General features: G+C 43.5%; 1 protein-coding gene across 3 annotated transcripts in view; it reads left to right on the top strand.

Annotated features, from left to right (window-relative positions):
* Positions 1-10,383: 10,383 nt before the first annotated feature.
* OSBPL11 (oxysterol binding protein like 11) overlaps positions 10,384-14,488 on the top strand; it is a 79,351-nt gene continuing 75,246 nt past the window's right edge. For all 3 annotated transcript variants that reach the window (XR_012918984.1, XM_076002383.1, XM_012780422.2), the window contains exon 1: positions 10,384-11,427. Coding sequence is in view for 2 of the 3 variants with exons in the window: in XM_076002383.1 (XP_075858498.1) it covers positions 11,228-11,427 (200 nt within the window). In the remaining variant the exon portion in view is untranslated. The remainder of the gene's footprint in view (positions 11,428-14,488) is intronic.

Genomic DNA, 14,488 nt, shown 5'->3' with positions numbered 1-14,488 from the left:
AGAATGTCCCTTTACACTGTGTCCATTGTATTGAGCAACTTTTCACAAGGGAGTATGGTGGTCTAATTCCACTTCAAATGCTGTAGCAGTGGTAGGAGAAGAAAGAATCAACCAGGAGAGAATCCATGTGCTCCTTTCTGGTCAAAGGAGAAGTCAGGCAATCGAGAATACAGGCCCTGAAGAAATCCTTAGCTCTCTTACAGTGATCCAAGGAGGAAGATTTTCTTACTGGAACTTTCTGTTTTTATCTTATGATTTGCAAGACCTGGCAGCAGAACCAGATATCATGGTTCTACTCGAAATTCAGCAATGTGAAAAGAAAAGTAAGTCTTCTCGAGAACCTAATTCAACCTAAATCTTGTAATGTAATCATTTCCCATGACGAGATTAGGGCTGTTTGATATACAAGAATTAGAATTTACTTAGAATCATTCAATGGCTCCTCTTGCACTTAGAAAAAAAGTACAATTTCTTGCCCTGGCATCTAACCATTGGCTACTTTCCTGAACCCATCTTTTGAATTCTGTGCTGTGACCACCCTACTCTTCTTTAAGTGCCCCTTATACTGTTTCTCTCTTATCTTTGTGAAAGGGGCGGCCTTGCAAAAAATAACAGGAAAATACCTAAGCCTACAATTTCCCCAGTAGCAGTTAAAGATCAATCCTTTGAGTTCTCTCACTAATGTTATGGTCCTGAGTGCAAGAAAAGACCACCGAGTCCAAATTAAATTGAGTTTGCGAGCCTGTATTAGCTGGCCAGCGACTGTTCCTGTCTTTCCAGAGGCAACTGCAATTGCAATGGCAGAGAACAGCCCCAGGCCATGACGGCAGAAATCTTTTATACTATTTTGGGTTGGGGGCTACGTGACTAGAGGCACATAATGGGGTCAGGGCCTACGTAACTAGAGGCACATAAGTGAGGGTATTGTTTTCTACACTTTATCATGTTCTCTCCAGATGGCAGGAGCCTTGAGCGCCTGCACCGGAGAACTATCTAAGCAAGCTGTTTACAGAAGCAGATAGCGTCAGTTAGTCTGGGTACAGTAAAATGTTACAACATGCGGCTGGCAGAATATGCATTCAGTTACAAGTGGATTGCTTTGCTTTCTTCTACAACCAGAACCTTATTTTAGCTGACCTCAACAACTAACAGGTACCTTACAGGAGTTCTGTCTTACACAACTTCTGAAAAGAGCTGAATAAATGGAAAAGAGATGTAAATCTCTTCCTTTCAGAATTCTTTTCTGAGAATCTGCTTTTACAGAGTTCCTGAGTAAACAGCAGAAGAATGAGCTACAGCCTCCATAGGACAGAGTCATATCTCCTATGATAATCCATTCTCCAAGGAAGGCAGGAAACTAACTTTTGGACTTTGACATTCTTGCAACTTTTGTTATCAACTGACAGCCATCACTATTTTCTCTTTGTCCCCTTTAAAATCAGTGAGCCACTGGCCTCGCTGCTGGCATCTCCCTTGTCTTTCTTTGGGATGCCACGCCATCTCCCTGCTCTCTTCCCCCCCTTCCCTTCTCTCTCTTTCTCCCCGTTTCTTTCTCTTTCTTTCTCTCTCTCTTCACTCTCTCATTCTCTCTATCCTTCTGAGAAGATAAAATAAACTTTGTTTTACTTTTATATATCTTAATCTCCGCAGAGAAATCTTTCTCCACCTGCGCCATGAGCATCTACTAGCCTTTCCATCTAACACTTTGGACATGTTGTTCCCTCTACGCAGAACATTGCCTTGCTCTGCCTTTAGCCATCCTTTCAGTTATCAGCTTAGATATCATTTTTCTGAAGAAGGGCTTCCCTGTTCACTACATCAGGTAAACAATCTCCCCCTCACCCACTCCTTTCTCCATAGGCTCCACACTACATGTCTCTTGACACTTTTCCCTTTTATTTTTAATTTCTTGTTTAATATCTGACTTCTGGGCTCTATCCGTAGACTTTGTGAGCAGAGACCGTGTCTTGTTTACAGTTGTATCCTTTGCACCTAGCAGAGCACCTGGCATGTAATCCAGGTACAATAAATATTTATTCAATTAATGACCACAGAGAAGATTTTCAGAGAAGAAATAAAAAATAACATTTATGGGTTTTGAAATTCTGAGACCATCTTATCTTTTTCTTCTGGGCAGACCTCATTTCAGTTCAAGAAGATGGGGATCTTTCTGTATCCTAAACTCCCCTAGAAAGGGAGAAACCATAGCTTTGTTGATAGTTTGGGCTCAATATATTCAGGGCCAGCCTAGAAAATGACACATAGCTGAGGGCACGGTGAATGCAGAGTCCTGCCCCAATGCTGGGGGGAGACACCAGGCCAGAGATGGGAAAGGCATATTTTCTCTCTGAAAGATCCCACCATCCCTTCATTCCACAAACATTGACAGAGGCCCACTCTGCACCAGGCTATATGAGAGTGCTAACATAGCACCGTCAATGGAAAAGAAGCCAAACTCTATAAAATGATTTAGAGAGGTTTATCCTGAGCCAAATTTGAGAACCATGGCCTGGAGCCAAGCCCTAGAAGCCTTGAGCAAGTGGACCTGCTATGGTTGAATTACAATTTGGTTTTATATATTTCAGGGAGACAGGAGTTACAGGTAAAGTCATAAATCAGTAAATGGAAGGCATACATTAATCTGACCCAGAAAGGCAGGGCATCTCTAAGGGTGAGGGGGCTTATAGGTTATAGGTGGGTTTAAAGACTCTTTGACTTGTAAGTAATTGGTTAAAGAAATGAAGCTTTGTCTAAAGGTTTGTAATGTTTTAAGATAAGGAAGACTGTTAATCAGAGACAAGGTACTGGGGATGTATTTGTTGTATAAATTGAGGACCTGCAGGTTTGTCTTTCATAGTCTTAGGCCTATTAATGAGTTACAAAGGATATCTCCAAGAAGGGAGGGGACATGATGAGGCGTGTCTGATCTCCCTTCTCCTGGCTGGCAACTTATTTTAGGGTATCCCATTGGCCAAGAGGACTTCCATTCAGTCAGCTTGCTGGGGGGAGCCTTAAGATGTGACTTTAGTTCACAGCACATAGATCTAGTGATCTGCCCTGGAGGAGCTCACAGCCTTGGCATGGGGGCAGGGAGAGAGAAGTTCTTATATGAAAGAGATACTGTAATTCCTGTTCTTGTGTTATCAAAATTTGACATTTCATGTGAATGCAAACATAGCTCCACATGAAACAGAGACATTAAGCATAGCACCCATAAGAGAAGATATTCAGCATCCTGGGGAATAGAAAGACAAAAAGAGAGTCCCAGGGAAAACCATCAAATACTCAATGTTAGGGTGGAAAGGCTGGTGGGTGCTCATGGCACAGGTAGAGAAAGATTTCTTATGCAGAGATTAAGATATAAAAGTAAAAAAAGTTTATTTTATCCTTTTAGAGGAGGCAGAGAGAGACAAAAAAGAGAGAAAGAGAGTGAAAGAGAAAGAGAGAAGGGAAGTGGGGGAAGACAGCAGGGAGATGGTGTGGCATCCCAAGGAGAAAAAGGGGGTGCCAGCATGAGGCCAAGTGGCTCACTGATTTTAAGGGAGATAAAGAGAAAAAAATAGTGATGGCTGTAAAGTCAGTTGACAACAGAAGCGCAGCAGGTAGATAACAAAAACACTGCAAGGATGTCAGAGGTCAGGAGTTGGTTTCCTGCCTTTCCTTGGAGAAGGGATTATCATAGGAGTGACTTTGTCCTTAAGATATAGTTGAGGCCCAGAGCTCAGTCTTCTGCTGTTTACTCAGGAAATATGTAAAAGCAATTTCTCAAAAACAAAACAAAAACAAAAACAAAACATTTTGCAAGAGAGAGATTTACACCTCTTTTCCCTCCATTAAGCTCTTTTCCGAAGTTGTGCAAGACAGAACTCCTGCAGGGTACATGTTAGTGAGAGAACTCATAGGGTTAATCTTTAACTGTTACCGGGAAAATTGTGGGAATAGGTATTTTCCTGTTATTTTTGCAAAGTAATTGGTTAAAGAAATGAAGCTTTGTCTAAAGGTTTGTAATGTTTTAAGATAAGGAAGACTGTTAATCAGAGACAAGCTACCTTACAGGCAACCCACCAACCAAGTGGCCAACCTATTCAATTCCCGTTTGCCTTGAGCCTTCCTCAATGGCTGGTACCCCTAGTTCCCTTCCTACTGCAAATTTTCCACCATGCCACCATCCCTTATCTCCTCTCACAAATGCAAAACAAATCGAAGTAAGTTCAGTTGTACCAGAGTAGAATAGCAGTGGGTTCCTAAAGCCCCAGGCAGGAAGGCATTTCTCTATCCAAGGAGCAGAATAGGCACTGTTAGGTCTGGAGCCGAGAGAGACACAGGAAGCCTCGTGAGCATCTGGGTGCAGATGGGTGGAGGCCAAAAAAGGCGTCCACAAGAGAAAAGGGGAGAGCGGTGGGCTTTACAGGAGGTTTGGATGGAAGCTGGGGGAGGGTGAATTCTTTAACCCTAATATGGGCTGCTCAGCACATCCGTAAAGCACACTCCTTCCAAATACCTTAAGTTTGACATATGACATTTCAAAACAGTCTCTCATGGGAGAAATCAGAAATTTTTTGGGCTCCCTTTAATTTTTCACAGGTTGGTGCTATTTTTATTTGGAATTACATATGAGAAATAACATCTTTTCATTGTTTCTAGCCTTCCAAGGTGCAACTCCATCCCTGCCAGGGGTTTTATGGGCACATTCCCCGATCTCACTTATGAAGAGTCATGATGCACATTTGCATATTTAATCCTCCGAGAAGTTTTGCAATAAAGGAACAAGTCTAACTTTAAAAAAATCATTTAGAGACCAGCCTGAGCAAGAGCAAGACCCCATCTCTACAAAAAATAAAAAAAATAGCTGGGCGTGGTGGTTCGCACCTGTAGTCTCAGCACCTATAGTCTCAGCTACTTGGGAGACTGAGGCAGGATGATTGCTTGAGGCCAGGAGTTTGAGGTTGCTGTGAGCTATGATGACGCCACTGCACTTTAGCTGGGCCAACACAGTGAAATTCGGTCTCAAAAAAAAAAAAAAAATCAGTGTATCTAATGTAACTAATCACAGCAGGAAAGATTTTAAATCAAATAACACCTCTTAATGTCCACAATATTACATGGAACATATATTGAAAAGTGCCACCATGGTATTTGCTTTTCTTGGGAGGGGATGTAGTGTTTTCAAGAGATATCGGCACATGTCTTCTCAAGTAAATCAATGTTCTCCTGTCAGCTGACTCGTTTCATGGAACAATACATTCACATGCCATTTGGGAAGCTGTTCCACAGGAGTGCTCCCCAGAATCCATACCCCTGAGATTGTATGCTAATAAGCATCAGTTGCCTTTTCTTTCTCTCCTTTCCCATGGCAACCACTGGCATTCGCCACTTATGCTGGAAAGGTCATGTGACTTCAGTTGAATGTGCATGTTTATGGGGTTCTGTGAGCAAAATACAACCTGCATTAGCCAAATGAGTCTAAAAATGAACAAGATAAACACATCACATTGAAGGGTCATGTGTTCTCATTTTAAAATGCAGTTTTAAGAGCTCTGTTGTTTGGGCTAGAGTGTAGAGTGCAGTGGCATTATCATAGCTTACAGAAACCTGAAACTCCTCAAGGGATCCTCTTACTTCAGCCTCCCATATAACTGGGACTACAGGTGCTCACTACCACACCCAGCAATTTTTTGTATTTTTTGTAGACACACGTCTCGCTCTTGCTCAGCCTGGTCTCGAAGTGATCTCCTGGTCTCAAGTGATCCTCTTGACGGCCTCCAAAAGTACAAGGACTCATGGCGTGAACTCCCGCACCTAGCCTTAAGCAAAATATTTTTAAGTTCACTAGGGATTCAGGAGAAAGGTGTTGGGAAAAGCAAACAACGGGAGGAAAACATTTCATTTTGTAAAAATTTGAGCAAAACATCTACTCCTTTTCTTCCTTCCCCATCCTTCCTTCCTCTTCTCAAATAAAAGCACCAACTGTGTCTATTTTTTTACTCCCACAACAAGCTTTGAGCTTGGCAGGGGAGCAGCAAAATACTACTCTCTTGGAGCGCTTTAGCTGAATCGCCCCATTACAGTGCGAAATTGCTACAGGATTTCTGCCTAAATGGGAGGCAGGGGTGAGCCATGGGGGTAGAGGGACTCCGGATTAATTGAAACTTTGTTTCACCAAAGTCATAACATCTATTGTGAGTGTGAACATTTTGTCTTCTCAGAATTTTTCCACTCCTCCTTTTTTTTTAAAAAAAATTGTGAGTTCACAGCCTTATTCTCATAGACAGTGGGAACATATATATATATATATATATTTTTTTTTTTTTTCCTGGTTGTTGCTCTCTCATGGATCAGTACTATTCCCCCATACCCTTGTCCCCAGTTTCTCTGTGGTCTGTCCTCGTCTTCATTGCAGCTGCCGCAGCTCTCAAAAAAAAGCAGATCTCCCATACCTCTGGGAAACAAATCACCCTTCACTTCCCTGCACATCAGGGTTAGAAAGAGAAAATAAAAATAGCCACCATTTGTTCAGTGTTTCCTAGACACAAGGCACTGTGCTAAACACTGTCTACACGTTTTGTTATTTCATCCTATTTCCATTTTACAGATGAGAAAACTGAGGCTCACCAAGGTAAGTAACTTGCCCACACACTAAGTGATAGAGCCAGGATTTTGAAGGCTAATTCCAAAGTTCATGTTCTTTACCACTGTAGTAAATTCATTCACTCATTTAACAAATGTATCAAGCAATGTGCAAATATTGAGGATACTGAAGTGGAAAAAAAGAATCCACTCTTTCCTCAGGGAGCTTACATTCTAGTAAGGAGGCAGTGTACAACAAAGCTTCTGATGTCAACATGCTAGAAGAAAACTAAAGCAGGACAAAAGGGAGAGAGAGAGGGGAGGGACTGCTGCTCTGTATACAGTGGTCAGGGAAGGCCTCTAGGAGGAGATGACGTTGAAGAAGGGATGGCCCTAGGCACCTGAACTGACTGACACCCATAAGCTTGTGGTTCCAGGTAACATTCCTAGGCCTCTACATTCACAGAGATACCCTGACAGGTCTCTCTTGATCAGGGTACTGATAGAATACTCCATTTTATATGGCAGACAAAGCTGGCATTCTCCCACAGAAATATGTTGAATGTCTTCAGAAAGATGTTGGGTGGTGTGTCTTCAGAACTCACCTGTAGAAGGGTGCCCTCACCAAACACATGCATTTTACTTGGCAGGTAAACCCCACCCTTCTTCTTCTTCATTTTTTTTCTTTTTTGAGACAGAGTTTCACTCTGTTGCCCAGGCTAGAGTGGTTTCATCATAGCTCACTGCAACCTCAAAACTCCTGGGCTCAAGCGATCCTCATGCCTCAGCCTCCTGAGTAGCTGGGATTACAGGCATACACCACCACGCCCGGCTAATTTTTTTTTTGAGACAGAGTCTCACTTGTTGCCCAGGCTAGAGTGAGTGCCGTGGCGTCAGCCTAGCTCACAGCAACCTCAAACTCCTGGGCTCAAGCGATCATTCTGCTTCAGCCTCCCAAATAGCTGGGACTACAGGCATGTGCCACCATGCCCGGCTAATTTTTTCTATATGTATTAGTTGGCCAATTAATTTCTTTCTATTTATAGTAGAGACGAGGTCTTGCTCTTGCTCAGGCTGGTTTTGAACTCCTGACCTTGAGCAATCCACCCGTCTCGGCCTCCCAGAGAGCTAGGATTACAGGCGTGAGCCACAGCACCCGGCCTCGCCCGGCTAATTTTTATATTTTTGTAGAGATGGCATTTTGCTTGCTCAGGCTGGTCTTGAACTCCTGGCCTCATGCAATTGTCCTGTGTCAGCCTCCCTGAGTGCTAGGATTACAGGCATGAGCCACCATGCCCAGCCTAAACCCTACCCTTCTAATAACAATGGCTAACAGTTGCTAAGCACTTACCATATTATGTGTCAGGCATGAGACTAAATGCTTTTAATGACGTGAGTCATTTCATTTATTGCTAATAACCACTCAGAAAGGGAGATTGTCTTAGTTAGTTCTGGCTGCCATAACAAAATACCATAGACTAGGTGGCTTAAATAACAGCAATTTATTTTCTCACAGTCTGGAGGCTAGAAGTCCAAGATCAGGAAGTCAGCATAGTCAATTTCTGGAGAGGCCTCTCTCCCTAGGTTGCAGATAACCACTTTGTTAATGTGTCCTCACGTGGCAGAGAGACGGGGTAGGGGACTGCATGCTCGCTCTCTTATGTCTCTTAGTGTCTCTATAAGGGCACTAATCCAATCATCAGGACCTCATCTAAACCTAATTATTTACAAAGTCCCCATCTCCATACACCATCACATTGGAAGGTAGGGCTTCATCATATGAATTTGGGGGGAACATAATGACTCTGATTTTGTAGGTGAGGAAACATAGGCACAAAGAGGTTAGGTAACTTGGTCACATGGAGTGGAATCTGCATGTCAGTCTGACACTAGAGCCTATGATCTTGACCTTGATGCTATGCAGCTTCTCTCCATGGGGAAGGATACACTGATCTGTCACCCAGCTGGACTGCCAGGAAAGGCACCTGAAACTCTCCACAAAGATGAGGGGCATGTCCTTCTTTGAAGGCATTCAGAAATGTGCCTTTCTTTATCTTTCTAATTCAAATCAGATTCAGACTCCATTGCACAACAACAACAACAACAACAAAGTTTTGGCTTTATATTTTTATTTTAGTCCAAGAAAAATAGCTTTGGAAAGGTTTTTGCTTTAAAAAACAAAACATCTATCCAACCAATTCCCTTGGCTCTGAATCCAGCATCATGTAAACTTCTTGTAATAGAATAATATTTTCAGGCTGGGCATGGTGGCTCATGCCTGTCATACCAGTACTTTGGGGAGGCCAAGGCTCTTTGTTCCTTTTTTTTTTTTCTTTTGAGACAGAGTCTCACTCCGTTGTCCTGAGTTGAGTGCCATCGTGTCAGCCTAGTTCACAGCAACTAGGCTGACAAACTCCCGGGCTCAAGCAATCCTCCTGCCTCAGCCTCAGAGTAGCTGGGACTACAGGTGCATGCCACCATGCCTGGCTGATTTTTCTATTTTTAGTAGAGATAGGGTCTCACTCTTGCTCAGACTGGTCTCAAATTCCTGAGCTCAAGTGATCCTCCCACCTTGGCCTCCTGGAGTGCTACTCGTGCAGCCAACAAAGGGAAATCTAATGCTGGTAGGCTGAGGTGGGGATACTAGGAAGGCCTGTCTGTTCATTCTTCTTAGACTCTTGAAGCATTCCTTCCTCCCAGTCTGAGGCAAGGCCCCTCTGGAATGTTGGTCTTATGACCTACTATTAGGTCAGGGAACTTTATAGCCAGCTCCCAGATGGAAAGGCAGGGGGAAGTTAGAGTAATAATTCTAGTTTTTATACCTGACATTGGGAAAAAAGGGTTTCTATGACTCACCCTGAGAAAGAGGAATTCAGGTTTCTATGGCTCGCTGCAGGGGAGAATGAGGTGTGAGAGACAGGAGGTTCTGAGACTGCTTCTGAGTTCGTCCAACATCCTTTAGTTCAAAGTACTCAGCATGCCAAAGCACCATACTTTGGGGAATTGTTTTATGAACCTGAACACTAGAATAAGTAAAAATTGCTTTTCCTTAGCTCCTTCATCTTTCTTCATGTCTCACTTTAAATGTCATTTCCTCTTATATGGCTCTTCTAGATTGTTTTCCTAAAGTAGATTCTCCACACATCCCATTTATTTTCTATGTTATCCCCTTTTATTTTCTTCATAGCCTTAATTATATGTATGTCTGTATTTATTTCACTACTTTGTTTACTTTTTCAGTTTTGAGTAATACTTCCTTGTCATGTCCTAATGTTTTGCATAGAGTATACATTCAATTCACATGTCATGTTTTTAGAAAGTAGAATTTACAATTAGAAGGGACTTGAGAAATCTCCTAGGCAACCACACTTATTTTACAAATGCAAAACCAAGGTCTAAGGCAGGGTGAAAGTTTGAGGTTAGAAAGAGTACCTAGCTCTGATTTTGAGAGCTCTCTAATGTCCATGACAGCTTCTTTTTCATTTATAACAATGCTTTGCCTTACTCCAGTGTCATGTATTTTTTTGGTAAAGTGACTAAAACGAAGAGGTGTGTTTTGCTTTTATAGTTTCTTATTATTCTAAGCTTACTTCCTAAAATGCGTGGAATGGGCCCTAAAATGGAAAGCAAGGACCTGGTTAGGAACTGCCGGAAGTCACACACCCCAAGGGCACTATCTCGGGCAGCTCGCTCCTTTGTCTCTCCCTCCGGCGCCATCCCTGTTCTTCGAGCTCCCGCCCCGCCTCCCGCTCCCTTTCTTTCCTCGTCTGCCGCCGGGTTACCAGCCGGTTACCGCCACCCTCGAAGGCTCCGCCCGCTTCAGGGCCCACCTGCCCTAATCCAAGATGGCGCCAGGCGCTTCGGCTTGGGGGAAGTGAGCTCACGCTACTCCGGAAGGGAAGGTGGGGAAAGAACAGGCGGTGGGTGACCCGCTGTGTAGCTGTGGGTGGGGCGGCGGCCGCGGGCCTGGCATTCACTCTTGAGTCTGGAGAGAGGAAGAGAGCCTGCTCCTGGGAACCCAGTCGAGGGCCCAGGGCCGGGGGCGCTGGAGGAAGTCGCCCCGAGCGGCTCGCCTCTGGCCCAAGGAGAGGCGGCCCTGGGAGCCGGCGTCCCGCCCCCGGCGGCCTCCTTCCCCGATCCTTCTCCCGGGTTGCGTGCGCCGGCCCTGGCTCTGTCTCGGGGGCTGCGGCGGGAACCGCTGAGCGGGCTGGACGCGACCCTCCCCCTGAGCATCAGCGGGAGGAAAAGAAGAGGGAACGCGGCGGGTCAGTACCTCAGCCCCGAGGTCCGGCCGCGGGTTCCCTGTCCGTGGTCCTCCGTCCTTCGCCCAGCCCTCCTGGTTAGAGAATGTACGACCTCCCCACGCTTCTTCTGCTTCTCCTTTGAGATGTCACCAAGCCCTCTAACCGGATGATTTTTCCTCCTTCCTTTTGCCAGGAAGGCGAAACCTATATCTAAACGATACCTGTCCTTCTCGCTACCCCTGCCCTCTTAAAAGTTTAACTTCAGTGGGAATGCATTTCTTTCTTGGACCATTTGACGTTTCCCACTCCAGCCGCCGTCTGATTTAGCAACTGGGATCACATTCAGATCAAATCTTAAAAAAAAAAAAATCACCTACAAAGCTACAGAGTTGTTCTCTCCCGCCCAAGAAGGGCAAATGGACTTTGGAGTTAAGATGCAGGGGGGTGAACCAGTGTCAACAATGAAAGTCTCCGAAAGCGAAGGAAAGCTGGAGGGCCTGGCCACAGCTGTGACCCCGAACAACAAGAACAGCAGCAACAGCAGCTGTAGGGCCGGAATCAGCAGCAGCAGCAGCAGCAGTGGCCGCGGTGGCGGCGCAAAAGGCTGGCAGTACAGGTAAGGTATTTTCTCCAAGGTGATTTCTTGGGGTTGAGCTAGGGGTGAGTCTCTGGAGACTGCATTCCTGCAGTTGTTGAAAGGTAAAGTTTATCCACTGGCTTGCAGAAGCAACTGATACATCTCACTTGAACCTGGGACCCTACCCAACATTTAATTCATTCATTTGTTCATTCAACAGGTATTTATTGAGGGAATACAAGAAAGGTATCCCTGAACTTCCTCTACAGTTGGAGAGTTAGTTCTTCCTCTGATTTAATTCTGTAGTCACTTCTGTTTTTGCCTGTGTTGTAGTTTCATAATTTGTTTACAAGCCTGTCTTCTCTGATAGACTATGAGGGCAGGAGCTGTTTAACTCAGCTCTCTCCAGAAGCTAGCAAATGCGAGGTGCTCAACACTTATTCGTGGAGAGATAGGAGAAACTGAATCAGTAAAGATTCTTGCCCTCAGGGTGTTTGTGACTTAGAAATGGGGATGTAAGTAAGTAATTTGAATAGCAGGGCAAAGGTACAGATACTATTGCCTACTATTGCCTCTTATACTGTAGTAAACCTGAGCTTGGAGATGTTTCAGTTTTTTTTTTTTTTTTTTTTTGACACAGTCTCTGTTGCCTGGGCTAGAGTGCTGTGGCATCAGCCTAGCTCACAGCAACCTCAAACTCCTGGGTTCAAGCGATCCTCTGCCTCAGCCTCCTGAGTATCTCGGGCTACAGGCATGCGCCACTATGCCCGGCTAATTTTTTCTATATATTTTTAGTTGTCTAGCTAATTTCTTTCTATTTTAGTAGAGACGGGGTCTCGCTCTTGCTCAGGCTGGTCTCAAACTCCTGAGCTCAAACGATCCACCCTCAGCCTCCCAGAGTGCTAGAATTACTGGCGTGAGCCACGGCGCCCCTCGGATGTTTCAGTTTGAGTTTATGAAGCCACTGCAGTGCTCTCTGTCTTGACAAGATAATCTACATTTGTTGATTTCCATTAATATGAATGAAAAACTTAAGGGACAAGAAGGCAGTCCTGGAGAAGCAACAAAAGTTTTGTTTTTGTTTTTGGATATGTAAAGTATAGGGGCGGTAATAACTATTCAGAATCTTAAGAATGAATGAAATAAGGACATCCTGTGGTATTGGAAGTAAAGGGATGAATTTTTAAGTTTTAGTTGACTCTGTGCCTAATTGTAGTCCTTTTTAGCCCTTGCACTGTTTGTACTTGTGAAATTTACGTGAAACTTGGAAGGGATTATAGCCAAGATTTTGTGAAGGATATATATTTATCATGAATAATATTCATATATGTGAAACAAAGTGTAGAAGATTATAACTTTTTATTGCTAGTATTCCTGTAGGACAGGAAAGTATATTTGGTTTCTGTGAGATGTCTAGGCTCACTTTTGGAATCAGCATTATCTTTTTGTGTGTGTGTGTGTGTGTGTGGTATTAGAGTAACCATATAAGATTATCAGTTACTTGGCAGGGATATTTTGATATAATTTATAGAAGCAAGATAAAGTAAAATTCCAGGTAGTCAGAGATCAGTCTTCTAATATCCTCAGCTCTTTGAAACCTAGTCTCAAATTGAAAAGTGAAAACAGACTTCTTAGCACTGGGGAAAGTTGTCATAAATCATGCACTTCCGTGCTTTCATTCAGAGCCCAGTGATCCCTTATTTAGGGTATTTAATGATTATATAATTTTCAAACTGGAATCTCTTGGAAGCACAAATGAAAAAGGTTATCAGGGGAAATGTAACAGAGGAAATGGCAGCTCACAACAGTAGGGCATTCAAAGATTTGAAAAATTAACATGCAGACTCAGCTATATTACTTCCTAGTACAGTAATCATAGTCACAATAACCTCAAGTAATCCAGGAAAGCGTACTCTTTTACAAAGGCAGAGAACTGTGTGATTACAGTGGTGGACAAGTTCAAAGGGAATAACTAAAATTAAAAAAAAAAAAAAATTCAAGTGTTTGGAAAATTCAGTTATGTAGAACTCTTCCCCAAAGATGAAGGTAAATAAGACATTACTACATTAACATCTTGACATATATTTTGATTTTTAATGTGGTTTGTGTAAGGTTAATCCTGCAACCTAGTTCTCTCTCTAATTTATCCGTTTGTCCTCTAGGACATTGATCAGGCCAATTTCCCCTATTGCCCTGTGTATCTCCCTCTTCTTGGCTTCTTCCTATGAGGCTCAGTCTCTTGATTTTTTTTTTTTTTTTTTGAGACAAAGTCTCATTTTGTTGCCCAGGCTGGAGTGCAGTGGCAGGATCATAGCTCACTGCAGCCTCAAACTTCTGAGATCAAGCAATACTCCTGCCATAGCTTCCCTACAGGCATGTGACACCACACCCAGCTAATTAAAAAAAATTTTTTTGTAGAGACAGGGCCTCAGTATATTACCCAGGCTGGTCTTGAACTTCTGGCCTCAAGCAATCCTCACCTTGCCCTCTCAAAGCTCTGGGATGATAGGCATTAGTCACCATACCAGCCAAAGTCTCTAGACCTTTAAAAACAAAACAGTAATGACAAAACCCAACATAATCCTTTTTTCTTGAAAGCAGTTTACATGCACTGCCTCCATTTCCTTACTTTTTATTATTGCCCAACCATAGCAGTTGGCTTTGTCCTCACCAAGGATATGAGTGAAAAACAATGGATATTGATAGATTCTTTTTTTTTTTTTTTTGAAACAGAGTCTCACTTTGTTGCCCAGGCTAGAGTGAGTGCCGTGGAGTCGGCCTAGCTCACAGCAATCTCAATCTCCTGGGCTCAAGCAATCCTACTGCCTCAGCCTCCCAAGTAGCTGGGACTACAGGAATGTGCCACCGTGCCTGGCTAATTTTTTTCTATATATGTTAGTTGGCCAATTAATTTCTTTGTATTTATGGTAGAGACAGGGTCTCGCTCAGGCTGGTTTGGAACTCCTGACCTCGAGCAGTCCACCCTCCTCTGCCTCCCAGAGTGCTAGGATTACAGGCGTGAGCCACTGCGCCCGGCCTTGATAGATTCTTAATCCAGTTGATTTATCTATAAGTATATGCTGTTAATTCTTTTGTCAAC

This window comes from Microcebus murinus, chromosome 1 (assembly GCF_040939455.1).
Source record: "Microcebus murinus isolate Inina chromosome 1, M.murinus_Inina_mat1.0, whole genome shotgun sequence".
Taxonomy (NCBI): domain Eukaryota; kingdom Metazoa; phylum Chordata; class Mammalia; order Primates; family Cheirogaleidae; genus Microcebus; species Microcebus murinus.
Note: the sequence above shows the minus strand (reverse complement) of the source record. Positions and strands in the feature narration are given on the sequence as shown.